This window comes from Doryrhamphus excisus, chromosome 13 (assembly GCF_030265055.1).
Source record: "Doryrhamphus excisus isolate RoL2022-K1 chromosome 13, RoL_Dexc_1.0, whole genome shotgun sequence".
Taxonomy (NCBI): domain Eukaryota; kingdom Metazoa; phylum Chordata; class Actinopteri; order Syngnathiformes; family Syngnathidae; genus Doryrhamphus; species Doryrhamphus excisus.
Genome location: NC_080478.1, coordinates 16,413,215 through 16,431,634, shown reverse-complemented (window position 1 = coordinate 16,431,634; position 18,420 = coordinate 16,413,215). Strand labels below are relative to the sequence as shown.

The following is an 18,420-nucleotide window of genomic DNA, read 5'->3' as shown; positions in this document are numbered from 1 at the left end:
TAATGCGTCATTAGACGTCACTTCCGGGGGGCAGGTTCCGCAAATAAACACATTCACCAATACATCCAGTCAATACTTCTGATATTCAGGTGAACGTTAGGGCTATCAGATATAACTTTTCAGTAAACAAATGAAGCTAAGACATTCGCGTATGTTTTAAAAATGTAGCAAAAATGTAAACATGCTAGCCTAGCGTGTAGCTGCAAACGTGTTTTCATGCTCGTTTCTACATTTGACTGTAGTTGCTATACTTATTTTCTCTTACTTTGTCCAGCATGTCTGATGCTGACTTAATTTCCGTCGATTATGAAGTATATGGAAAAGTGCAAGGTGTCTTTTTCCGGAAATACACACAGGTAAGATGATGTGACAGGTTTGGGGTTGAGGTAGCGTATTGAATTCATTATAAACCACAAACTGTTTAAAAGCTGGATTTTGGGCCAACGATCGAGTTAGGAATATTATATTTCTGTGATGAAATATGTCACTATGATGTCCACAGATCCGTCCTGCTCCTTTTGTGTTTTAATGAAGTGTATGTTTGACTTTGCAGGCTGAGGGGAAGAAGCTTGGCCTTGTAGGTTGGGTCCAAAACACAGGCGCGGGAACTGTGCAAGGTCAGCTCCAAGGTCAACGTAAGAAGGTGAAAGAAATGCAAGAATGGCTTAAGTCAACTGGGAGCCCCAAGTCGCACATAATCAAGGCAGAGTTCAGGAACGAGAAAGCGGTTTCCAGCCTAGAACACTCAACTTTTAACATTGTGAAATAACTTAATGTATGCACGCCATTAACCAACACCCACATATTTATTTTGTCTGTCTTATTATATGTTGAAAAGTATTAACCAAAACATACTGAAAAGTAGACATGTCAAATACTCTACAATCTGGCAAGGTTCTAATAAACAGGAAAGCACAGAGATGATTACAAATGATAATCAAGAGTGTGCTTGTTATTGACTGAAGTTGTGACAAACACTACACATCATAGGCAGGAATGTCAGCCATTTTGGAACCTTTATTATTTGAACTGTTCTTTTCCTACTGTGGTGGGAGCCACGCTTTTGACATAATTGTATTTGAATTGGTTTCCTGGCTTGGATCTTTCAATAAGTTTGTGGTCATAACTTTGACCATAACAAGGACAAAGTATAGATAACAGATGGATTGATAGTTATGTAAAATATAGTACAAATATATTAACTATACAGGGAAACTATTGTGGACCAATATGACATACAATATACAAATTATTATATCATTAATTAAATTTCATATAAAATATCTATGACATTGAATAATAGTCAATAAAATTATGAGATCAGATTAAAAAGATGACTCGTGACCAAATGATTTATGAGGTTCATAAAATATAATTGACCATACTGACCAATATTAACATGCAATGTTACCTCCCGTGCAGTAGGTGGTGCGCCCGGGCGATGAACCCTTCAGTTCCTCCCCAACACTAGATGGCAGTAGCTTTAGCTAATGGCCATCAGTGAAACCCTCTTTTCGCCCGCGGATAAACAACGAAGAAAGCAGCATTCAGTTTATATTGACAATAATCCTCACCTGTTATTGTTTTGTGTTAGTCGTGTGTGATTTAAAGTAAAATATGTGAATATGGCACCGACTTCCGGAGGGACTTTTTTTTAACGGTCGAACGAGATGAAGTCAAGAAGCCGGTTGGAGCATAATAACGACGTTAAAATGCGACACCTCGGCTGAAAATGTGCCAGCGTTATGATTAAATGTCTTCCCGAAGAGGTCCGGGTGAAACTTCGCTCCGGTGTCGCCATCCCTTCCCTCCAGCAATGCGTCGAGGAGCTCACCCTCAACAGTATCGACGCCGGGGCGACATGTGTGGGCGTCCGGATGGACATGGAGGCGTTCAAAGTCCAGGTGATCGACAACGGCGTGGGAATAAACGCAGAAGACATGTCCTGTGTGGGGAACAGATACTACACCAGCAAATGTAACTCACTGGGTGACCTCGACAACCTCCGTTTTTATGGCTTCAGAGGTGAGGCCATTGCGAGTATTGTTTCTTTAGCCACTCTTGTTGAAGTCTCATCCCGGCCTAAAAACACAAGCAGGACCTTAGTGAAAATATTCAAATCTGGAAAAGCGATGGAGGTTTTTGAAAAGGACTCATGTCGACCTTCTGCTGGTACCACTGTTGTCATTTGCAACTTCTTCCACAACATGCCAGTACGCAGGAAGAGGATGGACCCCATCCTGGAGGGTGAGAGGATCAGACACAGAGTGGAGGCCATCTCTTTAATGCACCCCGGTGTGTCCTTCACCCTGAAGAATGACTGCACAGGAGTCATGTTGGTGCAGCTTCCTAAAGCCAGAGATACGTACCACAGGTTCATCCAAATACACACCCTAGCCCGGGCTCAGAAACTGGTAGAAATCCATTACACCCATGCGCAGTTTGAGGTGATTGGTTACCTTGGCAGGGACGCCCACTACAACAACAGCTTGCAGTTCTTGTATGTAAACGACAGGCTGCTTTTAAAGACACGTATACACAAGCTTCTAAACTCCCTTCTACGCAGGCTCAGCAGTCCAAATCAGAAGAATGAAAGCCCGGAGAAAGTCTCAGCTATCAGGAGCCCAAAGCAGAAACGCAGCCAAGATCTGCACGGAATATACATCATTAATATTAAATGTACCTATTCGGAGTATGATATTAGCCTTGAGCCTGCCAAAACTCTAATCGAGTTCAAAGACTGGGATGGTGTTTTGCTGTGCATAGAGGAGGCTGTTAAAGTGTTCCTACGAAAGGAGAACTTGGTGCTCTCCCAAGATGGCTGGCACGATGCGTCACCAAGATTGCTGAAAGCTGACTGTGCAGAGCGAGAAGACGACACATGGGACCAAAACGTCCATGCGGTACCTAGTTGTACGGCTGTGATGACGCTGGCCTCGGAGTCTGTTCATCGTAAACAGAAAGTGAGTGTTTGTCAGGAACCGGCTCAGGTAGACGCTGAGGTGGAGATGGTTGAAAGTGAAAAATGCCTTCATGATCATACGCCGCCGGACCCCGGAAAGGACACGACAGGAGAAGACACTGATAAAGAAATGAAATCATCACCTAAAAATGTAAATTCATGTGCCAGCATCAATCAAACACATGTTGATTCCGACATTAAAAACAGTGTAGACTGCCAGGACACAGCAGGAGAAGAAAGGACAGTCACCGCTAACAAAAAGATACGCCTCTCCTGTCCGTTTATTCACAAATATCTGCAAGAACCCCCCTTGAGCACCAGGAAAGTATTTATACAGCCGCATTCAAAACGCAAGATCTCACTCCATAATGGATCCATACAGGAAACCCACAGAACTTCTGCTCCTGCTGTCTGCTCGAAGATCTCTAAACTATCTAAAGAGTGTGGCTCACTTGACAAGTTCAGAAGAATTTATGGCAAATCTGCTGAACCACATTTCCCCTCAGTGGACACTCCAACCCACACTGGATTACATCAGACAAACTTTGTAGTGCATCAGCACAAGGAGCCACTGCAGAATGATGTTAAAGAGGGAGAAGAAGGAATCACACCAACACACTCGGGATACACCAAGCTAAAAAATCTCTCAGGTCAAAATAAAGTCAAACAATCTTTAGCAAGTAAACTCAACCATCTAAAACAACACATGGAAGAAGATCCAGAAGTACCGCCTAGTTGTGTTTCTCCGGACAATCCCAGTCTCATTAGTCATGAGTGCTTACAAGGCGGCAATAAGAACATCTATGAGACCGCGCCTGAGGAACGGCCGACCACGACATCTACAGACTGGCTCCATCACTACGATACGGGCACGGGAAAAACTGCGTACATCAATAAAGTGACCGGGCTCAGCACATACGAGGAACCACCAATGGAGGAAACGCAGACCCGCTGCACATCTGATGTCACCAACATGGCCGTCAGTGTTGTCTCTGAAACAGGTGAGGCGTTCAACGTGTCGGATGTCAATCACCGTTGTGTGAATGGTCCACTAGAACTGGATGTGATGATGACCCATTTTGTGAGGTGGAAAAGGAGACATTTTAAAAGCTTGATTTTCGCAACATATACTCCGCTTTATCTTTTGCTACATTTTAGCTATATTGTACTGAGCAGCCAGGACAGAGAGCTTTGTATTGCCGATCCTATATCTGTATCTATATTGTGTTCCAATGCCCGCGTAATTATTCATTCATTCATTCATTTTCTACCGCTTAGCCTCACGAGGGTCGCACAGGGTGCTGGAGCCTATCCCAGCTGTCTTCACCAACCAATCACAGAGCACATATAGCAAGCTAACTAGCTAACCACTTCTAAACTTAAGGGGAAAAAAAAGCTACCACTTCCACACAAGATGGGAGGAGAACTTTTTTTCACTCTATCGCGTCAGACATGTCATGGCTGACTTCATGACCTCATGTAGTGTTAAGGTTATGTAATGTAAGGTAACGTCTCAATGTTTTGTGTCTAGTGACCAGAATACTACATTCATTAATTTTCTACCGCTTATCCTCACAAGGGTTGCGGGGGGTGCTGGAGCCTATCCCAGCTGTCTTCTGGTCACCAGCCAATCACAGGGCACATATAGACAAACAACCATTCACACTCACATTCATACCTATGGACAATTTGGAGTCGCCAATTAACCTAGCATGTTTTTGGAATGTGGGAGGAAACTGGAGTACCCGGAGAAAATCCACGCATACACGGGGGAGAACATGCAAACTCCACACAGAGATGGCAGAGGGTGGGATTGAACTAGGGTCTCCTAGCTGTGAGGTCTGCACACTAACCACTCGTCCACCATGCAGCCATGTTTTAGCTTTAACGTTGTCAGCAAATATAGCCAAAATAATATCAGCAAATGAAGCTTTTCTCCACACATGCAATGCAGCCGTCTGATACCAGAGCTGTAGTATCAGAATAATATTGATATTGGCGTATATCCAAATTTAACAATTCTGTGGTCATCATCACACATTTTTTGCCATCACTGATATATATATCTGATATATACATATCTGAATATATATGTTGAAGCTTCATCAGTGGTAGTACTGTATTACTGCACTTCTGCATTGTATCATTGTATTACTGTGTGATGCTGCAGGGATGGAGTACAGGTGTTACCCCTTTCAGGCGGAGCTTGTGCTGCCGTTCCTGCCTAAAGCCAGAGGTGAAAGAGTGCTTAGTTCAGGGACCGATGACGCAGGTACTTCACTCACAGATCTGAACGAGGGAGGGCCCTGTGCTCATGAAGTCTTCCATGTTTTTTTTTTCCCAAGTCCCAGCTGTCAATGTCGACACCTGTGACTCGCTCTCCTCTTTGTACTCAAAGTGGAACAACCCTGTGTTTGTGCGTCCTCCTGAGGTAAACAAACTCTTGTGTTGTCTCAGGATTGTCTATGACATCTACAGATTGTATTTTTAATGATATGATATATGATAAAAGGTCGGTGTGGACATCTCAAGTGTGCAGGCTGGCGGGCTATCTGTAAAGATCCACAACATCCTCTTTCCGTATCGCTTCTCGAAGACCATGATACACTCAATGAAGGTAACTTCACCGTCACTTGGCTGTTTTAAAAAAAAAAATTAAAAAAATTAACAATTTCAGGTGATAAACCAAGTTGACAACAAGTTTCTTGCGTGTATCATCAATACAAGTGATGACAGCGAAGGTATGGTGAGCAATGTTTTTGTGGTTGTCGTAGCCGCGTGTCTCACAATTTCATGGCGGAAATTTCAGGGAATCTTTTAGTGATGTTGGATCAACACGCTGCTCACGAGAGAGTGCGTCTTGAAAACCTAATAGCAGGTAAACACAAAAAAAAAAAATATACCACAGATATGCTTTTGTAATGCTGCACCGTGTACCATAATAGATGCCTTTGAAGAAGATCCAAATGCACCCGGTGAGAGACGTCTGTGCGCTTCCACTGTTTTACCACCTCTTCGCATCTGTGTGACGGAAGAGGAAGAGAGGCTGCTGAGGTACCGTACATGTACAACACAACATACACTAGGGCACTGAACAGTTGATTAGGTACACTTGAACGAGATCTCTTTCCGTCCTTGCATACTGCAGGATGCAAGAGAACATTACAATTGTGCTAAAGGCCATCGTTTACAATCGCATTGCAATTTTAATTGGACATATTGTATAATTCCATATATAGTATATTAACTTTAAAAGAAAACAATGTGGAAAAATGATTTGTGTGCATTTGTTAGTTCTGTCATCACAAATATATATGTATACATATATATATTGTATTTTCCAGACTATAAGTCACACTTTTTTTTTTCTTTGTCTGTTCCTGCAACTTGTACTCCAGAGTGACTTGTAAACGAAAAAATGTTTATGTTACATAAACTGGACACTTTTTCTGTTTATGTTTATTTTTTGTGTAGCTGAATAACCATTGTGTTAGCATATCTTACACCTATTCAGCCTGTTCTCTATTCTTTTATTGTTAGAACTTGCCTTCCAAGATGACTTAATGTGTGTTTTGGTCAAGTAGTTTGTAAAATAAATTACCCGCAAAAAATTGTGACTTATGTATGTTTATTTCTTCCTAAATTACTGTATTTTCTGGACTATAAGTCGCTCCGGAGTCGAACAAGGCCAAAAATGCATAATTAGGTAGAAAAAAAAGCATACATAAGTCGCATTTTTGCGGGTAATTTATTTTACAAACTATTTAACCAAAACAGACATTACATCCTCTTGGAAGGCATGTTCTAACATTAATAAAAGAATAGAAAACAGGCTGAATTGGTGTAAGATATGCTAACACAATGGTTATTCAGCTACACAAAAAATAAACAGAAAAGGTGTCCAGTTTATGTAACATCAACAGTTTTTTCATTTATAAGTCGCTCTGGAGTATAAGTCGCAGGAACAGCCAACCTATGAATAAAAGTGCAAATTATAGTCCGGAAAATTCAGTATGCATTTTTGGCCTTGTGCGACTTATAGTCCAGAAAATACGCTATATTGTTTGTACTGAATGTTTACTTTTGTGACCGAGAGTATCCTGTATGTGTCAATAAAATAAAAAAAATAATAATGGAGGAAGGAGATGAGATGATTTAACTTAAATTAAAATGCAATGTAACAAGCAAGCTCTCCTTCCATCAAAAACAGGTCTTGTCAGGCTCATTTGCGTCACTTGGGGCTGGAAATGACTTTCACACAGTCGGAGGATTCCCAAGTGCTTATAAGCAAGGTGCCCGTGTGTTTCTTGGAGAAAGAAAATACTGAGCTACGGCGGAGGAGGCCATCTGTTATCAAACGTGTCGTTGAGGTGGAAGTCTTTTTTTTTTTTTTTAACTTTGATGGGTCATTCAAATGAGCTTTAGCATCTCACCTTGTGTGTTTTTTGTCCATTTCCTGTCTGCGATCATACAACAGGATTACCTTGAAGAGCAGATGGAGGTAAGGCTGGAATGTCCACTGCATATTGCACACATTCTGTTATGGGACACTTGTGATTTTAGCTACAAAAAAAAAACAATAACACAAAAATGAATCCCATCCCAGATTTTATACAGTAATAAGTAACACAGAGCTATTTCTCTGATCGTGACTCATGATGTACCCTGAAATCTGGATTGCAAACCAAAAAAAGGGTGTTGGACTCTAAAGGTCCCACTTGTACTCTTTGCCTCAGTTACTCCGCTCCACCGGCAGAGTGAGAGGAACCCTCCCGCTCACTGTGCTGAAAGTCCTTGCCTCGCTAGCATGCCACGGTAAGGGCAAACTCCTCTTCCTCTCAACATCATCATCATCATCTGGCAAGTGTCAGTTTGAAAAGGATACACGTGTCCAAACAGGCGCCATCAAATTCAACAACCGCCTGAACCGAGAGGAGTGCCACAGCTTGGTAGCCTCCTTGTCTTCCTGCCAGCTGCCCTTCCAGTGTGCCCATGGCCGTCCATCCATCGCTCCCCTCGTCGACGTCCTTCATTTGGACCCAAACCAGAATGTACCAAAATGCAGTACTGCTCTTAACATTATGACATTGACTTTATGGTGACTAAGCATTCTTGTCTCTGCAGGACCTTCAGAAACCCAACCTGGGAAAGTTAAGAAGGATGTACAAAGCATGGAAACTGTATGGGAAGAGATGAACATCATAAAAATCCTTCATGAAATATATATATTTTTTAGAACTACCTAAATTGACAACATTGTAAAATTCCCTTTCTGAAAACATACTCGACATGGTGTCATCCAGCGACCCGCCACAACACAATGAAAGAGCTTAGTACCATCCATTTTGTCATACTCTGCACTCATTGGCAAACCTGCACAAATAGTTCTGTATAAAATGAAGGACTAATGTACAAATCATACATTATATCAAACGCTTTATGTGTATGGCTTATTATACTCAACATGGAGTCATTTTTTTCCCTCTAAACACACTGTGGAAAAAGTTTGGACACCTCTGACGTAAACAATCATAGCTATTCACCGACTACAAAAACGATAACAAAAATGACAGCCTGTGGTATCGAATGACTGACGGTATACTTATTCATGCTCACAAAGCGCATTTGAGGCCCACTTTGCCTTTGAAAAAAAATACTTTAATGTTTGCTGGAGTCGACATAGAATATAAAACACCGAGGAAAAGGAGAAGAGGGATGCTCGTCTCCTGTCGTCCAGCGCCTTCACGCATCACGTGACTTAACCGTCACGTTTGCCTGTTATGTCTGAACACTTGACACAACGACGTTACTTTGCACCTAAACAGTCCATTAGTTGTTAATAGTGTGATTTAGAGTGTCATAGTGTTCATAATAACCGTGAAGAAAGCACGTTTTAGGTATGTAGCTCGAATGAACACATATGTACCCAATGACACGGCTTGTATGGTCACGTGTGTGTTAATAGCTCACGTTTTTATGAATTCATTTTAAAAAATGTATGAATGACGGCTAACGTTACGTTTGTCTTTATTGTGACCTTGTGGAATAACAAACATGAAAAATAGGAATATATATAAGATATGAAAACGTGAGGCTTCGGTGCTGTCAGTGGGACTCCCCCTTCCTTGGAGGTGAATGGTACGGTCCGAGTTCATTCATAAAATTGTAGCAGGGCTCAAAAGGAGGGGCTTGCATCCAGCTTGTGCAGTTACCAGGTAGACTTTATACCTGGACGTCTCAACCTCAGCCCCTCTAAGCATATTTTTCCCCTAATATAAAAGCAATTACTTTTTTTTTAAGTGATGCATCGTAACAAGATGACGCCTGACATGGAAGCTGTGTCCCCCACCTGCTTGCCGGACTCCCCTGCCGGGACAAGGTGCCAGCAGACGGCAGAGGAGGCGAGCTCTCCAGCCTCTTCATCCTCTTCCTCCTCGGGGGGCAATTCAAAGGTATGAAATGCTCTCCCATTTAACACGCAGACCATCTCAAGTATTCATCATTTAGGGTTTTAATTTGGGTGTTTAATTTCATTTTAGGTTTTTAAAATTATTATTATTTTTTAAATCACTGGACCAGTGTGTTTTTTTTCGAGCGTGTCGATGCAGCGCTTCATTGAGAAAAATAAATCCATTCAGGAGACTCCACAGCATCCCTGCGTCAGTACTGACGTCACCAACAATGATAAAATCAAATATTGATTAGGACAGGGCTATTTCTGTTTGGCTACATTTCAAGTTAGTTTTTTTTTTTTTTACATTAATGTAATCACCATCTGACTCAACGTAAGCATTGGTTCCAAAGTGATTGCTCGGCTTGAATAATTCTCATTATTGATTATGTATTTTTTCCTCAGGACATCTGCCAAGATGCTGCATTTGTTCCGACAGTCACCGCAATTTCCTCTAGCCCAGATTTCCAATGGATGGTGCAGCCTACAATTATTACATCTGTCTCCCCGTCTCCGGGTAGCAAGCAAGCCAATGAGCCGCAGACCTCTCAAGCGACACCCAATGAGGGCAGGAATAAGGAGAAAAATGCAGCGAGGAAAGCAAAAGCAGAGCAGGTATGCCTTATGGTCCGAGGACATATTGTGTGAATAGCCGAGGTACGGTGCATAAAATGGAATGGAAGCAGAATAGAACGCTCCTCTGGCCATGCGTCTTCCATTTATATTCAGGTCACAGCAAGTCTGCAACAATCGTCTATTTTTAGACGCATGAAACATGCTTGTGCCATTCTTCAGAGCACGGCGCTGGCAACAGATGTAGCAGAACTGGAGGATGAGAGGGATGGATTCTTGGGAGGTTCTCACTGAATTATTTCTTTGCTGTGCCAGCTGTCTCCAGAGGAGGAGGAGAAGAAGAGGATACGGCGTGAGAGGAATAAAATGGCTGCAGCCAAGTGTCGCAACAGACGGCGGGAACTCACGGATATGCTGCAAGCTGTAAGTAAACACTGATGCATTTGCTCAGCTGTCATTTGCGCCGTGTCTTGTGTGTTTTCCCATGCCCATGTTTTTTTTTTGTTGCTCTATCCGGAAAGGAGACGGACAAGCTGGAGGAGGAAAAAGCATCCTTGGAGACAGAGATAGCTAACCTCCTCAAAGAGAAGGAACGCCTGGAATTTATCCTCGCTACACATAAACCCATGTGCCAAATTTCCGAGGAGATGGAGACCATTTTCCAGGACTCTACTGGATCCGCAGAAATCCCTCCCAGTCCAGAAGAAGACAGGCTTCCAGACGACAGCACTCAGGAAGCTCCTTCGCTCCAAGACATGGACGTTCCGAGTGATCCGTCTTCAGCCATCTCCGGGAATTCCAACATCCTGTTGTGTGCCAGCGCTGAGATCAACATGTCCGACCTGGAGCCCTCGCTGCACATGAAGGAAGGGCTTCTGGATAACGTGCTGCCCACTTTGGAAGACAAACCCTCCTCGGAGACCGCCCGATCCGTTCCCGACATCGATCTGAGCAGCTCACTCGGGGTCTCAGACTGGGAGACCCTTTATAAGTCCGTTTCCAGTGAGCTGGAGCCTCTCAGTACCCCTGTGGTGACCTCCACGCCGACCTGCAGCAGCTACCTGTCTGTGTTCACCTTTGCCTGTCCCGAGCTGGACTTGCTCACGGAGGGACTGGACAGCCATAAAGGAGGAGGAGGAGGTAAATCGGAATCCGTGGACCTCCTCAACTCCCCGACTCTGCTGGCCTTATAGAAGACGAAGAAAGGTCTGATCTGTGCCGTTTGCTCTTGAGCAAGAAGGTTTTCAACTTAAGCCACAGTGTGTATGCTGTCACACGTTGTTGAGGATACCAACAGAGTGATGTAGCATGGCTTTACCTTCACAACAAACAAGCTCTCCATATTTGATGCATGCCCATCATTTTCAAAAGTCCATTTCTATACATATATATCAATATATGATCTGTTACTAGATCTAGTATGTAATGTGGGATTTGACGTGGTTGTGCGTTACGTGCTTCGGTGTCATTAATGTATCGATCGCTATTAATGTTGTATACATTCACGCTTACCTCAATGTCATCGACTGTGGTTTGACCTCGTTGAGAAAGTTTTCCATGAAAACATCCAGTGTTCTATACTATACAGTATATTTATCAAGATGTAACTTATGATTTATTTTTATACCTATTTGTTAACAGATGCAACGATTGAGCATTGAGTGCTTATCTATGCTGCTGAATAATAATGACAATAAATCCACACAGAGTTGTGCGTTTTGCGCTGCGATTTCAATGACGGAATATGTAATACGCTCATTTTCAGCTGTTGCAGGAGCCTATCCCATCTGACTTTGGACGAGGGGCAGGGTACACCATGGACTGGTCACCAGCCAATCACAGGGCATGTATAAACAAAGTGTCTTTCATATTCACATGTAAACCTATGAGAACAAGTCTCCAATTAGCCTTATGCTACGCTTTGTAGCATTTTTGCCGCTTGAATGCATGTGATGCTGGGAGTCCATTGAGCCAGTTGGTGCCAGTTTGCGCCAATACAATTTGCTGTGGCGCCTATAGTGTCGCCAATAAGGTGCCTAGTGGCGTGCAGTGGCTCAAATCGCCTCCCAACTGGCTCGTGGTGGCCCGTTTGGCGGCAAGAAAATTTCAAAATGGTTAAAATCTTTGCATCAAGCAATTTGGCGCAAAGTGTCCACCAAGTGGAAACAAATGTCGCAAACAATCCGCCTATTGGAATCCACTGGAATGTAATGGCACAAGCCAAATGATGCTAGGAGTCCACTGGGATGGCGCCAGTTGGTGGCAAAGATTGTGTGATTGGTGCGTAGTGGCTTGCTGTGGCGCCCAATAACGGCTGCATGGCAACATGCCGAGCGAACATTAATTTGGCGCCACAGCGAGCCACTATGCGCCAATCACATAACCGCCATCCCAGTGGACTCCTAGCATCATTTGGCTCATGCCATTACATTCCAGTGGATTCCAATAGGCGTATTGTTTGCCCCATATGGTTCCACTTGGTGGACACTTTGCGCCAAATTGCTTGATGCAAAGATTTTAAATATTTTTACATTTTCTTGTCGCCAAACTAAAATTTTGCCGCTGTTACGGGCCACCACGAGCCAGTTGGGAGGCAATTTGAGCCACTGCACGCCACTAGGCACCTTATTGGCGACACTATAGGCGCCACAGCAAATTGTATTGGCGCGAACTGACACCAACTGGCCCAGTGGACTCTTCGCATCACCTGCATGTTTTTTGGACTATGAGAGAAAACCCACACAAGCACAGGGATAAACATACCTCGCAAAGAGATGTCAGTATGAATTATTTCAGTAAATCCATTCAAAAAGTGAATGATATAATATTTCAAGAATGCATTGCTTAATCATTTTTGATGAAAACAGCTTATAGCGATTAAAACCATAGAATTTAGCAGTGATGTTAAACTTGAGTGGTGTACTACGATCATCAAATTAACTGCAAAGGCTTTTTGAGCTTTTAAAGGCGACCTATCGTACTCATTAACGTGCTCCAGAGGACTTCCGGGCAGCTGCCGAACCCATTTTTTTCAGATTACTTACACAAAATAAAGAGTTATGACAATGAAATTGTTACGTACATCAAATTAACTGCAAAGGCTTTTTGAGCTTTTAAAGGAGACCTATCGTACTCATTTCCATGCTCCAGAGGACTTCCGGGCAGCTGCCGAACCCATTTTTTTCACATTTTTTCAGATTTTTTCGGGCTTCAGCAACAGTTTGGCAAATAGTTTTGTATTGGCCCATGTTCACCAATACAGAAGTGCTGTTGACAGATGAGTTCATTTTTCTCTTAATGGTCGGGGATCAGAAACTCCCAACCACTTGAAGTACGTTGGGGTAGGCTCCAGCTACAGACCTCATATATTGTGCATTGGTCTGGATGTTATAGCTGATCTGTGTACTTCATTGGGTGTTGTGCCTGAGTGAGTGCAAGGCCTCCTCAGCAGCATGACTTCCTCTCCATCTACTTTTTTTTTTTTTTACAAAAAAAAAAACATCCCTACTGGCATCGCCCTCGTTTCCGCATTCCCAAATCCTCCCAGATGGGGCTCACGTTTGGAATCGGGCTGATGCAACGGTTTCCACTGTTTAAAATCTACTCTCGACCCACGTCCGTCCAGAAGAAAGGACATCTGTTCCACCAAAGTTCCAAGTCAGGTCTGTGGACGTGTTCATTCCGGTCTCGGTAGTTTTAGTTGGCAGCGGTCACGTTGGTGTTATCCTTAACTTCGTTTGCGTGTTCTTTGACTTACACGCAAACTTACAAGCTGCGGAACAAACGTTCTTGCTTGTTACGGTGGTGATGTGTGTTGGTCTGGTATCGAACACTGATTCATCAACACTGCAGCCCTCTTATGAAATGGCGAAGTTGCGGAAATTCACTTGAAAAACAACAACTTCCGCTTAACTACTCGGGCAGTACTTGCTTATGTGAATTCCGCACATTTACAGGCTTGTTTTCGCTCTTTTCAAATGTAATTCATTGGTTTTCTTATGTTAACTTTAAAAGAAAGTGTGGGAGAAAGAGCACTGCGGCTTTGAATCCAACAGAGGGCGCTATTTCACAGCTTGTGAGTCGATTCATTTTCTATCATGGAGATGCTTTGACAAGACAAGACGTTTTGGAAATACAATACTATATCATGTATATGAATTCAAGTGAATGGAAAATAATTTGTTACATAACTGAGGTGCATGTTATAAGATTTACAGTAGGGGTGTCCAAACTTTTTCCACCGACAACCACATATTTTGTAAATAAACAAGAAGTCCTTATGTTGGGAAAAAAAGCATACAAAGTGTATTCATTGTGAAAACTTCCGTCTTTGCTCTTTTTTTCTGATGTTTACTTTTTTTTTTCCAACTTTCAACTTTCTTCCTTATTTCTTCTTAATGTTTTTGCAGTATTATGACTTCATTCATAATTTTTGACTTCATAATGTAAAAAAAATCCCCCAATCAAATTTTCCAAAAATTCCAACTTTAGTTTTTTCATTCTACAAAATGTTTTAATATATATATTTTATATAATTTAATATATATTTTTTTTCAGGAATTTTCTGGATATTTTTTACATTTCAAGCCTATACTTAAAAAATGACATTATTTACCCTTGTAATATTATGACGTTATTATCATAAAATCAAAGATTTTTCTTGTTGGATTACAACTTTTTTTCTCTTAGTATTTAGACTTTATTTGTGTAAAATTACTGCAGTTTTTTTTTCATTTTACTGCCATTTTTTTGTTAAATTATATATATTTTTAAAAACAACCACTACATAAAAATATTAAGTTAATTCAACACTATGTCATTGTTTTAGAAAATAAAATGTCAACAAACAAATTTCCTTAAAGTTAATATGAGCATGCTGTGGCGTTTGAGAGGTTAATATGCAGATTATTATGGTATGTTGTAAGACAGTCATTTATTTATGTCTCTGTTATTTGATGAAACGCTTACAGCTCTCACACAACATAAGGTTTATGGCACAGCTGCCTGAAAGTCACAGTATTTATAATGATCAGAATCATTTTTTATATTTCTGTAATAGTTAATACATCACTATGAAGAAGCTCTTTATCCAAGATTGTATTTATTGTGTGGAGTCTCCCTGTGTGTGGGTTATATCCGGGTACTCAGGTTTCCAGGTGGGTCTCTGAGTGACTCCATAATGTGAGGTGCGTTTGTTTGTAATGCAACTATTAGATGTTAAATTGCATAATAATTTTTTAAACCATTTATGTCACACTTTTACATACTTTGAAGCTGCAGACCTTAGCTGGGATGTTTTTTCCCTTAGGTTGGTCATAATGTCGTTTTGGAGATCTTTTAATGGGAGTTTCCTGTGCCTTTGCCAGCTTTGTGCTCACGTTTGCCTTTCCCATTGTTTATGTGTATATTTAAGTATCCGCTCTTGGCATTTATACACTATTTATACTACTATCAAATGTTACAAATGAATCCGGGTGGGGAGTTATTGACATAAATTATTGGCCTCAAGGGCATTTGTTGACGTTGTATGGACTGTTTCCTGATTTATGTCTTGTTTTTGGTTTTGAAATGAACATATGACCTTTGTGTGCTTCCGTAGCTGTGGTCCCGGTCGATTGTGTCGCCATGCCGGGGCGAATTCCAGATCCCTCTGTGACTGCAGGATCCCTCCCCAGCCTGGGCCCACTGGCTGGCATCTCTGCCACCACGCTGACGGACACGCTCAAGTTTGGTGACTTTCAAGAGTTTGACAACACGCTGTCACCTCTGCACTTCACAGGCTGCACGGGAAACGGGCCTCTTGTCATCAAAAGAGAGGTGTCAATCTATCCACCCCCCCCACACACACACACTTAAATTTCACTTTACATAATAATATTATGCTCTGGACTCAGTGATAAATTGAGGCAAAATGGTGTGCAGTACTTGATAGCAACCAGTAGAGGTGCTGTTGATTTTGTTGCAACAATCTGGCAACTATCTTTTTCAGGGACAATACTATAGTAGCACTGTATATTCATATAAATAAGCTATACTGTAATACACACGCTTAAATTTCACTTTACATAATAATATTATGCTCTGTACTCAGTGATAAATTGAGGCAAAATGGTGTGCAGTACTTGATAGCAACCAGTAGAGGTGCTGTTGACTCAGTTGCAACCATCTGGCAACTATTTTTTCCAGGGACAATACTATAGAAGTACTGTATATCCGCATAAATAAGAACGAGTACTGTAATATTCATGCTTCCTGAAAATAATATATAAATATCGGACCATGAAGGTTTTTCCAATGATTTTTATTTTTTTCCTGCTCTGCGGTTTAGAAAAACGAAGAGGATGAGCGAAGGAAACGAAGGCGAGAGAAAAACAAAGTGGCTGCAGCTCGGTGTCGAAACAAGAAGAAAGAAAGAACAGATTATCTACAAAAGGTGAGACGAATTCAATGAAATCTCTTTTCAACCCCAAAACCTTCAACCCTATTTGATTCCTCATTCTGACTCCTGACCTTCCCACCTTTGTCTTCCCGCAGGAGTCGGAAAGATTAGAGATGTTAAACTCGGATCTGAAAGCCCAGATTCAGGAGCTGAAAGTAGAACGGCAGCAGCTGATCCACATGCTCAACCGCCACCGTCCCACGTGCATCGTCAGGACAGACAGCATCCAGACGCCTGAAAGCGACGTGAATCCGTTGCTGGAGCAGCTGGAGGACAAATGAAGGCTTGCTGATGAACGTGAAGCCAACTAGAAGCACGTTGAGACAAGGAGGATGTTACGCCATAAGATGTGGACTGGATATCTTCTGGCACTTAAATCAGACTTTTTGTTTACTATTTAAGCGTTTGTGGCTGCACGGTAGACGAGTGGTTAGCACGCAGGCTGGGATACCAGAGTTCAATTCCATCCTCGGCCATCTCTGTGTGGAGTTTGCATGTTCTCCCCGTGCATGCGTGGGTTTTCTCCGGGTACTCCGGTTTCCTCCCACATTCCAAAAACATGCTAGGTTAATTGGCGACTCCAAATTGTCCATAGGTATGAATGTGAGTGTGAATGGTTGTTTGTCTGTATGTGCCCTGTGATTGGCTGGGTGTACACCGCCTCTCGCCTGAAGACAGCTGGGATAGGCTCCAGCACCCACTGCAACCCTCGTGAGGAAAAGCGGTAGAAAATGAATGAATGAAGTTTAGAAGTGGTGAGCTAGTTAGCTTGCTTGCTTGTTAGCTTGCCCTGTGATTGGCTGGTGAAGACAGCTGGGATAGGCTCCAGCACCCCCGTGACCCTCGTGAGGACAACCGGTAGAAAATGAATGAATGTATTATTCTGGTCACTAGGCACAAAATGACACAAAACATTGAGACGTTACCTTACATTACATAACCTTAACACGAGTGCATGAGTGTTAAGGTTAGTGGTTCTCCTCCCATCTTGTGTGGAAGTGGTAGTTTTTTTTTCCTTAAGTTTAGAAGTGAGCTAGGAGACCCGAGTTCAATCCCACCCTCGGCCATCTCTGTGTGGAGTTTGCATGTTCTCCCCGTGCATGCGTGGGTTTTCTCCGGGTACTCCGGTTTCCTCCCACATTCCAAAAACATGCTAGGTTAATTGGTGACTCCAAATTGTCCATAGGTATGAATGTGAGTGTGAATGGTTGTTTGTCTATATGTGCCCTGTGATTGGCTGGCAGCCAGTCCAGGGTGTACCCCGCCTCTCGCCTGAAGACAGCTGGGATAGGCTCCAGCACCCCCCTTGTGAGGACAAGCGGTAGAAAATGAATGAATGAATGAAATTTAGAAGTGGTTAGCTCGTTAGCTTGCTATATGTGCCCTGTGATTGGCTGGTGAAGACAGCTGGGATAGGCTCCAGCACCCCTGCGACTCTTGTGAGGATAAGCGGTAGAAAATGAATGAATGAATTGAAGCGCTTGCCCCTTCCTACTATGGTAAATCATAAATGCTATATATTTTGTTGCTTTTCTTTCTAGTCATTCCTCCTCCTGACGCAGGCGTCAATTTATTCACATGCTTACATTATGATGTACCTTATGATAGTGTTATCACTACCAATTTTTGTTTTTTTTTATATAAACCATCAGAATATGTATACCTCAAGGAAATGTTTAGATTTTTGAATTGAACATGAAAGTGTGAATGTGTTTGCTTTGTCACCCTCTAGTGGTGTACAAAGGTATTTCCAGCCAATTTGAATTGAATATGAGGGGGCATTTGTCGTAAAAATGCCAAAATGAGTCCAATGCAAATTAAGATATTTATGCGAATTATATTAGTATTAGTAAACATTCATCAAATGTTACCTTTGGTTTTGTTTAAATGTTCCTGTTATAATAATATGATGCATTCTATAGTGAAATAGTGAAATAGCACTCATCCATAAAGAGGCTCTGATTTTGGGGATGTGTGAGAAGATACCCGGTAGTA

The 18,420-nt window shown here is 42.1% G+C and overlaps 4 protein-coding genes across 5 annotated transcripts; all 4 read left to right on the top strand.

Moving 5' to 3' along the window:
- The first annotated feature begins 10 nt into the window (after positions 1–10).
- On the top strand, positions 11–951 carry acyp1 (acylphosphatase 1, erythrocyte (common) type). Its single transcript, XM_058090117.1, has 3 exons — positions 11–89; positions 275–356; positions 554–951. The coding sequence occupies exons 2-3, from the start codon at positions 276–278 to the stop codon at positions 767–769; spliced, it is 297 nt and encodes a 98-aa protein (XP_057946100.1). The 5' UTR covers positions 11–89; position 275; the 3' UTR covers positions 770–951.
- Positions 952–1,464: 513 nt separating this feature from the next.
- On the top strand, positions 1,465–8,236 carry mlh3 (mutL homolog 3 (E. coli)). The gene is made up of 12 exons (XM_058090105.1): positions 1,465–3,963; positions 5,133–5,234; positions 5,308–5,393; positions 5,475–5,579; positions 5,640–5,703; positions 5,772–5,840; positions 5,908–6,016; positions 7,173–7,332; positions 7,440–7,463; positions 7,699–7,777; positions 7,862–8,013; positions 8,087–8,236. Exons 1-12 carry the CDS (start codon positions 1,746–1,748, stop codon positions 8,156–8,158), a joined length of 3,240 nt encoding a protein of 1,079 aa, XP_057946088.1. The 5' UTR covers positions 1,465–1,745; the 3' UTR covers positions 8,159–8,236.
- A 722-nt stretch (positions 8,237–8,958) lies between these two features.
- fosaa (v-fos FBJ murine osteosarcoma viral oncogene homolog Aa) lies at positions 8,959–11,700 on the top strand. 2 transcript variants are annotated; one of them, XM_058090111.1, is made up of 5 exons: positions 8,959–9,100; positions 9,263–9,414; positions 9,819–10,028; positions 10,302–10,409; positions 10,508–11,700. In XM_058090111.1, exons 2-5 carry the CDS (start codon positions 9,265–9,267, stop codon positions 11,177–11,179), a joined length of 1,140 nt encoding a protein of 379 aa, XP_057946094.1. In that variant the 5' UTR covers positions 8,959–9,100; positions 9,263–9,264; the 3' UTR covers positions 11,180–11,700. The 2 variants fall into 2 exon arrangements, with proteins under 2 accessions (XP_057946094.1, XP_057946093.1); XM_058090110.1 differs by lacking the exon at positions 8,959–9,100 and having other exon boundaries at positions 9,261–9,414.
- A 1,019-nt stretch (positions 11,701–12,719) lies between these two features.
- LOC131140589 (jun dimerization protein 2-like) lies at positions 12,720–18,131 on the top strand. The gene is made up of 4 exons (XM_058091161.1): positions 12,720–13,648; positions 15,586–15,803; positions 16,315–16,419; positions 16,521–18,131. The coding sequence occupies exons 1-4, from the start codon at positions 13,534–13,536 to the stop codon at positions 16,704–16,706; spliced, it is 624 nt and encodes a 207-aa protein (XP_057947144.1). The 5' UTR covers positions 12,720–13,533; the 3' UTR covers positions 16,707–18,131.
- The last annotated feature ends 289 nt before the right edge of the window (positions 18,132–18,420 follow it).